At 38.9% G+C, this 16,936-nt stretch overlaps 1 protein-coding gene across 1 annotated transcript in view; it reads right to left on the reverse strand.

Moving 5' to 3' along the window:
- The window catches only part of LOC124263322 (coiled-coil domain-containing protein 181-like), a 33,891-nt gene extending 17,306 nt beyond the window's left edge, over positions 1–16,585 (reverse strand). The window contains 4 exon segments of the mRNA XM_046697903.1: positions 57–258; positions 1,033–1,202; positions 12,914–12,918; positions 16,582–16,585. Of these exon segments, the coding sequence (XP_046553859.1) occupies positions 57–258; positions 1,033–1,194 (364 nt within the window). The 5' untranslated portion in view covers positions 1,195–1,202; positions 12,914–12,918; positions 16,582–16,585.
- Between the last annotated feature and the right edge of the window lie 351 nt (positions 16,586–16,936).

Here is a 16,936-nt window from a genome sequence, read left to right on the forward strand (position 1 = left end):
ACTGATATGAGAAAGTTTAGAAACTGAGAGTAAGAGTGAAGTGTACGGAGGCGAACCTGGGAAGTCGTTCTCCTGTCTCTGTGCTAACAGTTCCATCATGGCCCGCTTCTGGTCATCACTGAAGGTGTAGTCATCCCCATCCGACGCTGACGTCTTGCTGGTGGGGGTGGGGTACTCCTTCTGACCCTTCTCAATCTCCTCAGTACCCTTCTCTGGTTGGCTGTCAGATGAATCGCTGCTCTGCTTCCTGATTGACTCCTGGACAATGAAAACATATCTGGGGAACTGGCTGAGTTGTGAGCATTGTTTTATGGAAAAATAAATGAGGCTTCAATGACAATCCATGCCAAAATCTCACCAGTAAGTTTTTAGTGCAGTTTAGTGTTATTACATAGAGACTAAGGGCCATTCATAATTTATGACTGTGATTATGATGATGATGATGATGATGATGATTTTAAGGGGGTGTCACCCATTTAGTTCTGGGGAGGTGGGGGAGGGTGGGGCATCAATTTTGTACACATGCACTAGGGGTGGGTCATCAAATTATTATTTATTTATTTTTTACTTATTTTATATATTTTTTTTAGGTGGGGGGTCACTTACTTTGTACATATATTTTAAGGGGTTGGGTCAATTTACATTGTACATAATCCACATAATCATCATTATCATCCCCCCTTTATTATAAATTATGAACAGTCCCTAAACAGAATTGTACCAGGCTCTGGCTTCAGACTACTGGCTAATGTCGTAGACTGTGATGATCAAGTCTGGGACCAGCAACCAATGCTTGATACCCTGGTCAATAGTAATGATCCAAATTGTCGAGGAAAGTCTATAAGCCATGTCACACAATGTAACCATCTAATCCTCATTTTAGAGAGCACACTGATTCAGACAAGGCACAGTTTTGTGACCCTCAATATTCCAGAAAACATGGGGGTGGATGACATTTCATGCCTGTATTTTGAACGACCTTGAAACAGGGGCAACTAAATACACGACTGGTGTTTTTCGCATGAACCTTACCTTATCATCAGCTGCCTTGTTGTCACTCTGAGAGCTGTCCTCACTGGCGATGAAGGAGTCCAACTCTTTATCAAAGTCCTCAAAGTCGTCGTCGTAGTCAGCCTGCATCTGGGAAGTGTCGGACACCTCAATACGGGGCGGCACGGCCACAGCTGCTGACATGTTTAGGCCTGGAAGTACATCCACAACTTAGATCTCATGTACCTCACACATCACTGGGGCGTTAGGGCAAGTAAACTTAAAAATCGCATTACCCAATCTGATTTGTAACTTGCCCACTAAATCTACACTATAATTAAAGACGTTTCTATATACACAAGACAATGTGATAAACCACTATCATTATCATGGGTCATGCACTAACCAAAAACATTGGAATATTATGTTAATCATGTTGTTTTCTTTGTTTCATTCAGTATATATACATCCCTCCATATCACGTCACATTTCTGCTACCCGTGAAGGTCCGGGTTAGAATATTGATCTTCAGTAACCCATGCTTGTCGTAAGAGGCGACTAACGGGATCGGGTGGTCAGGCTCGCTGACTTGGTTGACATATGTCATCGGTTCCCAATCGATGCTCATGCTGTTGATCACTGGATTGTCTGGTCCAGACTCGAAGGGCAACTAAATGATATTTTCCCATATGCTCTGCACATTATTTCCGATGATACTACCATGTAGGGCTGAACAAACCCACTATGATGCGGATATGTTACACATCATACTTCGTAAGGTTTATGAATACTTGTCACAACAATGACCAGTGACCACATCACTGTCAAATAAAGTATAATAAGAGTGTTATCGTTCTTGACTTGATATATTTTATTTTGCATGTTTTCTTTGATAAATAACACCAAAATTCAAGTAAAAACACTTTCTAAAAATTTCATGAATATTCGATTTTAGGAAAAGTTATTATATTCATGAAAGGAACGGTTTGATTCAGTAAACATGCGAATGCATGGTAACAGCACTACTGCAAAGTTATAAACATTTTGAAAGGTTACAAATAGTACTAAACACCCTAAACACGTCATAAAATCAAAAACATACCGACTACAATACAATAAACAAGACAAAATCACATGATTTGATGCAGAAGAAAATGCTTTTTTCTTCAATTCCCACAAAACCAAAATATTCATCTCCTGAATATTCACAATGGATCAAAATCACAGACTTACCAATAAATCAAATAACAAATCGAGTATAAAATTCCGCAACTTTCATGATAGTTTAACCTCCATCTTCGTTGCCCAGAGCCATCTTGACAGTTGGATGGAAACCTGGAGCCAGTCAAGGAATCCCGCTAGCAGAGTAACCACAACAAACATTAGCTCCCTCCTCCCATCCTACGTCCATGCCGTCAATCAACTCATCACCACTACCGCGACAATCAATACCGTTTCAACTTGGCAAACATGACGTTTTTCATTCCCTGGGTGTTCCAATCGATGGATAGATAAGCAAACAAACTGGACATGTCTGTCCCTCCCAACAAACAGGTAGCCTCATTCACACCTTGTTGCCTAACACTCTATACCAGGCTTGGTGCATTTATTGATTCCTCAAGACTCTATCCGATTAGCCTCTAACGTAATCTGCACTTGTCTCTAATCTGGCTATTATCCCCCGGCTTGTTGAACGTCAGCTAAGTATCTCCACTTAATCGCTACATTCGTCACCTAGACTCCTTGGGTGCAATAGGATTTATGTTTTAGCATTTTTTGCTTCTTTCTTTATGAGTTAATTGTTGGTTTGAATAGTACTTCAGCTAATTATGGTATGAGGATAAAAACTGAAAATAATTCAGGTGGTTTATTACCAGCAGCAAGATTATATTATCATCATAATCTGGGACAATAAACTCAGGATCCTGGTGCACTAAAGGGACACAAATTGGCACAGCAATGGTCATGTTGATCATATATTTGCAAAATATGTCAACAAATTTTTGATCACGATTGAACCATATTTGTACAAAACAATTACCAACATGAGTCATCAGGAGGTGACTTATATCCCTTGTTTTGTACAATTCAGAAATGGGCTTTTGTTACTTATAACAACATTTATACCAAACATTTCCTATTGGATAACTTCAGTTCGGGGGGGAAAATAGTACTGGTCAGTGTTTTTCAATATTCCAAACAATGTTTATCACTAATGACATAGGTCCACAAAATCAAGCATGCCATGGGTACATGTTAAACCCAGCCATCTGAGGTGCACAATTCCATGTGCAGAGTTGCCTCCCTTAGGTGTGACTGGAACCTCTGATTGGTTGTTCAAGTTTAGGTTTTCCCCTGATCACTGTTTCCAGGTTTGTAAGCACCACACCCATGCTCATGGGTTTCAAGTGGTAAACATCAAAGATCTCCATCACATTGGGCTGTTACATGTAATGTAACTGAAATATTATGTTCAACTTGCTGACATTTATAATATGATATCATAACTGACCAAAATTTCATAATTCCAAATTTAATTCACAAACTTATAACGAGCAGTAAGTGGCCAAACATCATGTTTTTAACGATATTATGCCTGATAAGACAAAATGTAATAAAGATTAAAACAGAACGTCATAATACACCTTAGCCATGCAGTGTTCATGAATGGTGTTTTAAAGTAACAAGACATTGGGTCCTGTAAGTTTCAGATGTCTGTCTGACCCATTGAAAATTCACAGGACCCATAGACTAAAATTAAATAAACATTTCAGATTTAACATTTCTCATAATTGGCATTGAAATTATTAACAAACATAAGATTTATAAACAGCAAACAAGTGTCATATGTCACATATAACAACTTCAGTCAAAGTCACTGTGAAATATACAGCCAGACACTGGGGTCGGCGGTTGTAGACTTCTATCGGACCGTTGGCGAATCTGTCGGATTTGGCAGAGGGTCAGACGCTATTCGTGAACACTGAGCCATGTACTTGCCAAAGGGAGATAACTCCTAACAAAAGTCACATGTTACCCTTGCCCGTGACAAGTGACTGGTTTTATGATTTTTGAACGGAGTTTTACATGTTTAATCAAATAGGTATATAACATGATACCCAAGAAGCTAGCCAGCCTTTCAAACAAGTAACTGAAAAACAATTCAGAACAAATCCCTAGCAATATGACAGTTGTGTCACAGTTACAATAAACTGGCTTTTGACATTGATCTGACGAATTAGTTGCTGCAGTGTACTGCCTGGTCCACAACTGAAATAAAGGCATGATGACCTATGTTTATCCATTTCCCTCCAAAACAAACCTACATTAGTTCATATTGTAAACCTATCTGGATCTCTAATCTTCAAACATTATGCCTCAGTTAATGACCCTTATATCTTTGCATGACAAACAGTATCATGATGTCTGCCTATAGACTACTGACTACCTAAAACTCCCATTAAATTTCCAGCCTCAAGCTGGCAACCCATATATAATACTACACGTACAACTACCTACAACAATACTTGATAAGAACAATCAGTTGACAAATAAAAGGTTGTTTGACTTGTGGAGCTTGTGGCAAGATCTGAGACAGATAACACCGGTATATTTGAATATATTTATTTCACCTCAGTGAGCAGTTGGCCACAATGCAATGTCAGACATGTCTGAACGTGACTCCAAATTTCTGTCATAGAAAGTCATTGTAATGTTTTAGAGAAATCTTGCTTGCCTTGTTGAGTATTTGGCTAGGGTCTACTGCAAACCAGGATGTTCATTAAGAAAACACACCAGGCTAAGCAACCACATGTTACAGTCAAAGTGTAAAATCACACAAATTGTAAATTGCATGAAATTTTCAGTCAATTTGTATATTGTCTGATTTACTCAGTCAGTTCGTAAATTGCCTCAAAAATAAGTCAATTTATTTGACAGATTGACATATATACATCAATGCATAATCCTATAGAGGTACTGAAATTCTAATCTGTTCTGCTATAGAAAGTACATGTACCTTTGAAATGTTCCCATAATTCCAAAATGCATGTTCACATTTTCTCGTGGACGTTCCAGACTCCAAACCCACATGGGACTCACAGCAAACAATAAAGTTGACATGATTGTGATGTGACGGTAACCAAGGTCAACAAGATATAGTTTAGAAACAACATTCACAACCCATTATTCACGTCACACAAGTATTAAAAAGAACATGTATGAAACTATTACCACACACATTTTACAAGCAAGATTGTAAATTGATTCTCCTCCAATTGCAATTGTCAAAACTGAAAATGAAAGCACACACCAATACAATACACGCAAACCTCATCAGCCTGGGAGAATTGATTGTGACTCTATTGAAATGTCTTTTCAAGTTGCTGCTCTAGCATACAGCTTGACAATAGGTCTGGAACTGGGGAACTCTCTCTTGCTCCAGTCCAGTTTTAGTTATGTGTTCCAAACAAAACTCGGCTTGAACACGGTCAGTGGCCTTCATTCACATGTGTAACAAAGCACAAAGAGAACTGTTTTCAAGCATAGCAAACTCAAATGTTTTATTCAATAATATCTGATTGGGTTATAGGTGGTACCTTAACAACTGGTGTTATGTTTTGATGGTACTCACACCTAAATCTAAAAAGCAAAACACAGCCACCTAAACATACAGAACACTATCCCTGCTGCACCTAAACATACAGAACACTATCCCTGCTGCACCTAAACATACAGAACACTATCCCTGCTGCACCTAAACATACAGAACACTATCCCTGCTGCACCTAAACATACAGAACACTATCCCTGCTGCACCTAAACATACAGAACACTATCCCTGCTGCACCTAAACATACAGAACACTATCCCTGCTGCACCTAAACATACAGAACACTATCCCTGCTGCACCTAAACATACAGAACACTATCCCTGCTGCACCTAAACATACAGAACACTATCCCTGCTGCACCTAAACATACAGAACACTATCCCTGCTGCACCTAAACATACAGAACACATCCCTGCTGAACACTACACTAAACATACAGAACACTATCCCTGCTGCACCTAAACATACAGAACACTATCCCTGCTGAACCTAAACATACAGAACACTATCCCTGCTGCACCTAAACATACAGAACACTATCCCTGCTGCACCTAAACATACAGAACACAGAACACCATCCCCTGCTGCACCCTAAACATACAGAACACTATCCCCTGCTGCACCTAAACATACAGAACACTATCCCTGCTGCACCTAAACATACAGAACACTATCCCTGCTGCACCTAAACATACAGAACACTATCCCTGCTGCACCTAAACATGAACACTATCCCTGCTGCACCTAAACATACAGAACACTATCCCTGCTGCACCTAAACATACAGAACACTATCCCTGCTGTACCTAAACATACAGAACACTATCCCTGCTGCACCTAACATACAGAACACTATCCTTGCTTTACCTAAACATACACTACACTATCCCTGCTGCACCTAAACATACAGAACACCATACCTGCTGCACCTAAACTATAAACACCACTATCCCTGCTACACTTAAACATACAGAACACTATCCCTGTTGCACCTAAACCTAATCTTGCCTATTACAGCTAATTTTCTTACTTTACTAAGCATGGAAGCAAATGTTATCTTTAAAATTAAGCTTTGATAAGTCCTGACCATAATGTTAAACATTTAACTGTTAGGGGGTCCGTGATTCAAATACTGCAGAACATAGGAGCAGAGCTCAAGTAGTCCAGTTCCCCATTCATCTCAAAATGGTGGGACTCCATATTGCCAGCGGCACCTAAACACATAGACTTAGGCTTAGTCTCTGAATATATATAATTTTGATAGTAACAAACAAGTTTCGGAGATATGGACAAAAGCTTTTGATACTGGTGAGACCTTTAAAACACGATATTGAGTCATTGACGTGTGCGTAATTGTCCGGTTTTCGATCATGTCACCGTATTTCTGTGATGAACCTTTACATATTATATAGTAGGGGTGTGAATACTAAACCGGGGCCTAGTTTATCGATTTTCTGACCCGCAGTGGGGGCCTATGTTCACACATTGTGCCCATCTAATCATAAAGAGACATCATCTCAGCTGATACCCAAGTTATAGTCTGTCAAACATTTGACACCACTCTACCAGAAACGTTCGTTAGTAACATGGATAGATTTCAACCCCCTACATCTAGGTATACACTTTCACACAAACGTGAAACATTAAACATTAAATACCTTATGTAGACGTAAGCACAGCTGTCGCCTGACGTTTGGCCTGACTGCTGTTCCATAAACAGTGATAAAGAGATCTTCACACTTCAATCCACACAGACAATCAATTATGCAACACGAGTAACCTGATGTGATACGCTTTGTAATGCCTGAACCTGTAGTATTGATGGGAACAAAACTCCCAACACCACTGCTGCTTCTGCTACCATGGAAACCAATCACACTCATTAGGTAATGCCAACATACGGACATAAAGCACCAATTCTGTGCGATGGACAAGGATAAGCTTCCGCACCGAGACACAAGTCATGAATTAATCATCCAAATGATCGACATGGTGTCTAAACGATTGTATCTTCATCCAACAATTACTTGATCAATACTCTCTACTGCCACCAGTGACCAATGTTCTGGTGAAGGACGTCCATTTGGGAGATGAATATTGTCTTTACTAAACCATCGTTCATAATGGATTCATAATGGAAGTTTCGTTTATTAATGTACATTAAATAATACAGTGATCATGTTTGCTCATAACTGATTTATTTTGTCTCCAAACAACGTCAGTGTTTTCATCATTCTGCGTGATTACCCAAGATGCATTGTTGTCATGAGTCTATTATAGTTGTCGACAGGAAACAACACGCCCATTGTCGCGTCGTGATCATTGTTGCATCACATGACTTCCTGCTACGGTCCAAATGAATCCTTGTAACTAGTATTTACAACTATACTGACATGTATAATTCAGTAACACTGAAATCAATTTTATAGATGCTTTTTGATTGGTTATTCTGGCAGACATTTTTCTTTCCAACTTATAACTCCAATTTACAGGGTCAATGGGGATCCTGATTCACGGATGAATATAGGTCCCCAGAGTGAGTGTGTGAGTGAGTTTAGTTTTTTTTTATGCCACGTGTAGCAATATTTCCAGCAATATCATGGTGGGGGACACCAGAAATGGGCTTAATTTTTTGCTGGTGAAAGAGGCGACTATAGGGAATTGGTGGTCAGGTTATGAGACTCAGTGGATTACATGTCATGGCATATCAACCGTGTGGTTTGATGCTCATGATACCATCCCCTGCTGCACCTCAACATACAGAACACTATCCCTGCTGCACCTCAACATACAGAACACTACCCCTGCTGCACCTAAACACACAGAACACTACCCCTGCTACACTTAAACATACAGAGTACTATCCCTGTTGCACCAAAACCTAATCTTGCCTATTACAGCTAATTTTTCTTACTTTACTAAGCATGAAAGCAAATGTTATCTTTAAAATTAAGCTTTAATAAGTCCTGGCCATAATGTTAAACGTTTAACTGTCCACTTCCCCATTCATCTCAAAATGGTGGGACTCCATATTGCCAGCTGCACCTAAACACACAGAACACTATCCTTGCTAACCAGCTTAAATGACAGCTGAAGACAGGCACAAGATCCCAGCATGAAATAAGGGACTGGATCAGAGCTTTCTTAACAACAGTATCGCTGTTACAGACACAGAAAAAGAAATTTGTAAAACATCCATGCAAGTGTATCATACAAACAGTTTGGAAAATTTCAACTTCTTCAGTATCAGAAACTGAAGGGATTCACTGGATTCACTTCCATGATATATCAAAAGACATTCATTCTCATAGAGGCAATCAAATATGAAAAAAGATTTGAGAACATTAAACTTGACATTATTTTGATTTCAGTTACCAATTGTTAGTATAGTATCAAATGCTAATGTTAAATAATGGAAGATTGTTTTGTGACATTAGGCACATTCTAATTTAGTGTGAGTGAGTGTAAGTGAGTTGGGTTTTCGCCACTTTTAGCAATATTCCAGCAATATCACGGCAGTGGGGACACCAGAAATGGGCTTCACACACATAGGCCCCTACTGCGGGTCAGAAAATCGATAAACTAGGCCCTGGTTTAGTATTCACACTCCCTACTACCTATAGTTTTGTATACTTCCAGCATAGCAACTTCGGTCTTTGGCGATTTAATAAAACTATCAAGTGCATCCCCATGGAAAGCACATGTACTGTGATGCCTCCAACATACATCGGAGATATGGACAAAAGCTTTTGATACTTGTGAGACCTTTAAAATACGATATAGTCATTGACGTGTGTAATTGTCCGGTTTTCGATCATGTCACCGTATTTCTGTGATGAACCTTTACATATTATATAGTAGGGTGTGTGGATACTAAACCGGGGGCTAGTTTATCGTTTTTCTGACTGACGCGGTGTGGGGCCTATGTTCACACATTGTGCCCATCTAATCATTAAGAGATATCATCTCAGCTGATACCCAAGTTATAGTCTGTCAAACATTTGACACCACTCTACCAGAAACGTTCGTTAGTAACATGGATAGATTTCAACCCCTACAAATAGGTACACACTTTCACACAAACATGAAACATTAAACATTAAATACCTTATGTAGACGTAGGCACAGCTGTTGCCTGACGTTTGGCCTGACTGCTGTTCCATAAACAGTGATAAAGAGATCTTCACACTTCAATCCACATAGACAATCAATTATGCAACACGAGTAACCTGATGTGATACGCTTTGTAATGCCTTAACCTGTAGTATTGATGGGAACAAAACTCCCAACACCACTGCTGCTTCTGCTACCATGGAAACCAATCACGCTCATTAGGTAAATGCCAACATACGGACATAAAGCACCAATTCTGTGCGATGGACAAGGATAAGCTTCCGCACCGAGACACAAGTCATGAATTAATCATCCAAATGATCGACATGGTGTCTAAACGATTGTATCTTCATCCAACAATTACTTGATCAATACTCTCTACTGCCACCAGTGACCAATGTTCTGGTGAAGGACGTCCATTTGGGAGATGAATATTGTCTTTACTAAACCATCGTTCATAATGGATTCATAATGGAAGTTTTGTTTATTAATGTACATTAAATAATACAGTGATCATGTTTGCTCATAACTGATTTATTTTGTCTCCAAACAACGTCAGTGTTTTCATCATTCTGCGTGATTACCCAAGATGCATTGTTGTCATGAGTCTATTATAGTTGTCGACAGGAAACAACACGCCCATTGTCGCGTCGTGATCATTGTTGCATCACATGACTTCCTGCTACGGTCCAAATGAATCCTTGTAACTAGTATTTACAACTATACTGACATGTATAATTCAGTAACACTGAAATCAATTTTATAGATGCGTTTTGATTGGTTATTCTGGCAGACATTTTTTCTTTCCAACTAACTCCAATTTACTGGGTCTATGGGGATCCGATCACGGATGAATATAGGTCCCCAGTAACCGATTGCTGGTGAGTGTGTGAGTGAGTTTAGTTTTATGCCACTTGTAGCAATATTCCAGCAATATCATGGTGGGGACACCAGAAATGGGCTTCATTTTTGCTGGTGAAAGAGGCTGACTAAAGGGATTTGGTGGTCAGGTTATGAGACTCGAGTGGATTACATGTCATGGCATATCATCTGTGTGGATTGATGCTCATGATATCACTGATGGTTTTAGTTTTATTGTTTACAGATCACACCCAGCCACAGTCATACAGCTTAAATATGGAATTTGTCTTACTCAACAAACTATGGTCTTAAACATGATTTTTCAGCATAATCTTACTCAACACTGATTCAAGAAAAGTGCTGAATATTACAAGAACCGAGGAGTATTTACTAGTTTGGTAGTTTGAGACAAGAATAAAGTTGTAAGGAACGGTGATTCAGTGATACATTTTACATTGCAACCAATACTATCCAGCTATACCAACATGAACCAAGTAAACCAGTGGTTGATGGCATGAACAACAATAGTAATAGCAATAGTAATTAAGGCTGGTTATATGGCGCTCATATCCAGGCACATTGCCTGCACATGCCTGCTACGTACATTACTATTCCTGGTCATAGGACACTATCATACTTTCCGATACATTTTCAACTCCCTGGGGAGCATACAGCCATGCAGCCCATTAGGCGCAATGAACTAAACACTCACATTGCCAGCACATCCTCGCGGGTACCCATTTTACAGCTGGGTGAACTGACACGATGTGGATCTAAGTATCTTGTCCAAGGATACTACGCAAATGTGCCCACCTCGGGACCCGAACCTAGGTGCCTCCACCAGGGATCGAACCTGGGCCTTCAGCGTGATAGGCAGACACCTTACCAATGTACTCCTGCGCTCCACAACAACCCATGCAAAGGTACAGGAACTACCAAATGTGCTTCAACAATTCTTATGACAAGCATGAAGTACTGTGGACCATTCACCCTTCCCTAGGATTCAGATGTTTTTGTTTATTGTTTAACGCCAGACTCAGCTGTATTCAAGTTATATTGGGACGGTCAGTAAATAATCTAGTGATTAACAGCATGAGTGTTGATCTACACAAAAGGGATACGATGACATGTGTCAACCAAGTCAGTGAGCCTGACCATCTGATCCCGTTAGTCGTCTTTTATGACAAGCATAGCTTGCTGAAGACCTATTCTAACCCAGATCTTCATGGGTTGACATAGATGGAATGTAAAAACTAGTAGTAAACAATGTAAACATCATAAAGTTATGAGTGCAACTAGTATGAAATTTATAATGGAGTAGCTCGATATAAATTCATAGTGTGTCCCCCAGTTATGTACCTTGAGCTGATCACGTATACTAATGTATTTTGTTTAAAATATTAGATATGAAAACATCACCGGATAAAATTGAATACCTTTAATTTTTTTCAACTAAAATGATCTTTACATCATACTGAATTTGAAAAGAGAATGAAAAAAAATCACAGTAATCAAACAGTAATCATTAATAATGTTCAAAAACATTTTCTTTCCAAAAATATTAAAACCTTTGAAAACATCATGCTAAGGACCATGATGTGAATTACATGATTAACGAGGCAAAGTCGTCCTGACCAACGAGGTTGTATCATCTCTCGAACAACAGTAGAAGCACTTGACATTACCCTAGCAACTACAGTGGCTGTCATGGAAGATCTGAGAAACAGTGTTTGCTAGACACTTGTAGTATACATGCCCCAATCACGCCTATCACTATCACTGATATGTCCAATATATGACTTATGACTGTTGTCATTGGACCTATATAGTTTCTGTGTATCTCCTTGTCCTTGTTGATCAATTCTTGAGTAAAGGTTGTGGATAATACGGCTTGTTTCTTGTACAAACTTGTCTTCCCATGCTAAACATACCAATATCCTTGTAGGTCGTATCGAGCCCACCTGTGACGGGTGTAAAAACCTTGGAGTCAACTTTGTGTGCAGACTCTTTCAGTGTTGTCACAACCCCTAGTGTACAGTAATTTCTTATGTAAATTTTACTGAAATTTTTATTGAAAAGAATAGAGTGGGTGAGTGAGTATGGTTTTACGCCAGGAATATTCCAGCAATAACACGACTGGGGGACACCAGAAATGGGCTTCACACATTGTACCCATGTGGGGAATCGAACCCGGGTCTTCGGCTTGAATGCTTTAACCTCAAGGCTACCTCACCGCCCCAGAAACAAATAGGAAATCTCACCTGATTGTCTTCATATCAAATATATATAAACATAAATCATGGGACTTTATAACTGATGCTTACTTGTGACGTCACGGTTACTGATTATATCACATCAATAGGCTTCTTACATTGTGATGCAACTTTACTGTAGCAATATCTCACAGGAGATATCAGTTCATTTCACGCTAATTGTATCTCCTGTAGAAGCCACCTTTGGATTATGTAAGTTTTTATCTTCTGAACAATGACATCACAATCAACTGACATCACAATTCTCTCTACCACCGAGGCCGGTTAGCTGTACTTTACACACTAATGGCATTGGTTCGAATTACATTTTACAAAAGTCGGAAGAATGATTCTGGATTACAAATAGAAACTCACTCTGCTGTCTTTTGACATCAAATGTACTTGTTAATAAAGCTAAAAAACCTCAGCATGTTTGAGATTTTGAAAGTTGTAACAAATTGTTTTGATATAATTGATTTAATGACATGTTGTGAAATTCTCTATATGTTTGTCGTTAAAATTATAAATGTAAATAACAGTGCAGCACAAAGAGATATGAACAAAAAATTAAAAACAATCTACTGAATTTAATTTATATTAACACTCTGAATTGAAGAATGCATTATCATACCTACTAGGGCTGGGACAGGTCCAAATTTTCTACCCAGGTACCCTACCCCCTATTACCCTACTCTACCCGGATACCCGTTATGTTAATTCCTGATATCAAATTTGTAAGAGATGGCAATCTAATCTTCTGCTCGGAGGGGTTGGAAGGGTAGCCTTGTGGTTAAAGCGTTTGCTCGTCACACTGAAGATCCGGGTTTGATTCCCCACATGGGCACAATGTGTGAAGCCCATTTCTGGTGTACCCCGCTGTGATATTGCTAGAATATTGCAAAAAGGCGTAAAAATACAGTCACTCACTCAGCTCGTAGGCTACAATTTTGAGTTTATTCAATATCTTTACCATGTATTATATTCAAACCAGGTGACTGAACAATTATGTCTAAATCTTACAGTCACACAATCATGGGTCTTAATTTACTGTGTGCTTCCTGTCATTGTGGAGTTGTAGTGACAATGATAAACTGGATACAGACAGGTACCTAGCACCAACATTTACTGTATCGGCATCAGCAGAAGTAGTGACAATGAAAAACTGGATACACTTTACAAGCTGTCATAATCCACCTTAAGTTACTGTGTGCTTCCTGTCATTGTGGAGTTGTAGTGACAATGATAAACTGGATAGTAGCTTAATCCACCTTAATTCACTGTGTGCTTCCTGTCATTGTGGGATAATTAACTTATTAGGTAATTACCATGATTACAATTATCACTCTTTACAGCGTGAACTCTTTGACTATTTGCAAACAAAATATCAGAGTATAAACATCTGTGTACAGTTACATGCTAACAAAAAAATAAGTAACATGTTGGAACATATCAATCAGTGTTTAAAACATTTCAGACAACTCGCTCAAACATGGCCTCTAGCATAATTTTCAGTAGATTTTCGTGTTACCATATGGACTACTTTTGCACTCACTGGGCAAAACAAAATTTTACTAGACTCAGGCTTCGAAAAAGTGGCTAAAGTCACAAAGATGCGGTATATGACCAAGATATTTTATGGATTTAAGCTTCTATATTCTTAAATAAACAATAAAGAAGATTAAATCCATAAAATATCTTCTAAAAGACATTATACGGCATAATTTTGAAAATGTCACAACACATTAATTATAGTCTGTTGCAAGTGCTGGAGTTGCCATGTTTCACAGACATATCAACACATCATAAATTTACTCCAAAAATATGAAACAAAATGCGCCACCCGTGTGTGAATTCATATTTTATTCCTGCACATATTATTCAATTATTGAATAAACAAACTGTTTCAATACTCTGGTTTGAGCACTCTTTGGGCTAACCAACTGTCTATTTATAGAAACAAAATGTAAATCTGATTGCATAATCGCGACAGAACAAGCCTTACCCAGTCATGTCAGTTACACATAAACTGATCAACAGCAATGGATGGACCACGAAAAGTAAGTATTACGAGGTATGTACAGTGACAGAACTGCATTATGGTAGGCAGTGGCAAAAATAGTACAATAGCTAATTCCATAATTACCTGTGCTTTCCAAAATCACAACTAGTATCAAGATTCATTTCCCTTTCCAATGAATTTTGATTTGCATCACAAACATCTAACCTCTGAACTTTATCTCACTGCCAAGAGAACACAGACAGTTCAATACCATGCCAAATAGGATTAACTCCCTGTGTCTGTCGCTAATTAACCTATACCTACAGCTAGTACGGTACCTTCCATCTACAAAACTCACCCATAGCTTCAGCTAAACCTCCACCAGTAGTGCAGATGCACAGTATGAAACCTAATTAACTAACGAAGTAATTCCGTCAAATCCCAGCATAATACTGTTAATGAAAGCAGTCGACTGCCCGCTATCAACACAGAATCACATTCCTGACCCTAATTAACCCAGCCAGCACAGTGTGGTATTACATTTATTGTGAGAAACCATCCACTACTACTGCCACTAAATGTAAAATGATTTATATGCAGGTCTTTGTGGACACAGATGTGTTTTTTACAGCACTGTGTTATATAGAAATAGTTCTGCTCTTTAGAAACCTAGGGCGTGATTTATTTTCACAACAGTGGGGGGTTTGTGAGTTGTAATGTATGAGACATAGTTGAATAAAAGCGACTGAACTAGTAAATAATGGTGCAGCTATAAAGCATATGACACAATACCAATAGCATAAAGGTAGAAAGTTTGTTATAAGCTTGCTGAAGATGGGTGACCCTTAGGTATGTATTTGTGCCAGCAAGAACACTTTTAGATCAATTAAAACATGAGTACTGAAATTTCCCAAACCCACCCACTGATGATGAGAAACACAGACAAAGTGGGCTCATAATGGGTTTGATTCCCCACATGGGTACAATACATGAAGCCCATTTCTGGTCTGTTCCATGGTGACATTGCTGAAATGCTGCTGAAGACGGCATAAAACCAAACATAGATTGTTGCCAGATATCAAGTGGTTGAGCACACATCAAAGAAACTAAAGCATCTTCAATAATAGTTATTAGGTAGCTACATGCCTTTCCACACTGCTGTGTAAATTATTGCCCCGCCCTCCCAAAATATGTACCTGTAGAGATCCGGATTAGAATGAGTCTTCTGACAGCAACACATGCTTATTGTAAGAGGCGACAGTGGTTGGACAGGCTTGCTGACTTAGTTAACACACATCACTGTATCCCAGTTGCGTAGATTGATGCTCATACTGTTGATCACTGGATCATCAGACTTGATTATTTACAGACCACCGCCATACAGGTGGACTATTGCTGAGTGCGGCGTAAAACATCAAAACCAACCAACCCAAAATATGTAATATTCACAAGAAAAAAAGGGCTTGTCATGCCAAATTGTGGGTTTGTTAACACGCTGCTTGTAACAATTACAACCAGACTGCTCAAGAATTTTGTCAGGAGGTGCTATTTCAGCAGGACGCTTAAAACATCAACGCTATATTTGAAATAGCTCGCCATCACTTTTGTTGTTTGTGTTGCACTAAACTACACATGTGCTATGCACACACCTTTAAGAAAGTGGTCAAATGTAACATATGTTATATTTGGGATTACACCTTTTCAGTAAAGTACAGATTCTAGAACAGGGTTGAGTCTGATCCAGGATTCGAACCCACAATCAGAATGAGGCACATAATCGGATGTGACTGAAATCCAAAAGTACTATAACCTGCTTTACTGAGAAAGTGTAATTCCAAACATAACACATGTTACATATGTGCTATATAACTCCCTAGTAACTATGGGTAACAAGGAAGTACAAGTGTATCACCAGTACCAAGAGAAAGTCAAGGGTCCTTGTCATAACCGTAATACTGAAAGTGAAACACTCACAGATCCTTACATTTACATGGCATATGAGACAGCCATATGTTATATTGTGGATTACGACTTCACAGTAAAGTACAGATTCCAGTACATTCTGACTAACGGGATCGGGTGGTCAGGCTTGCTGACTTGGTTGACAC

This window comes from Haliotis rubra, unplaced genomic scaffold (genome assembly GCF_003918875.1).
Source record: "Haliotis rubra isolate DU_JTF1 unplaced genomic scaffold, ASM391887v1 Scf88, whole genome shotgun sequence".
NCBI lineage: Eukaryota > Metazoa > Mollusca > Gastropoda > Lepetellida > Haliotidae > Haliotis > Haliotis rubra.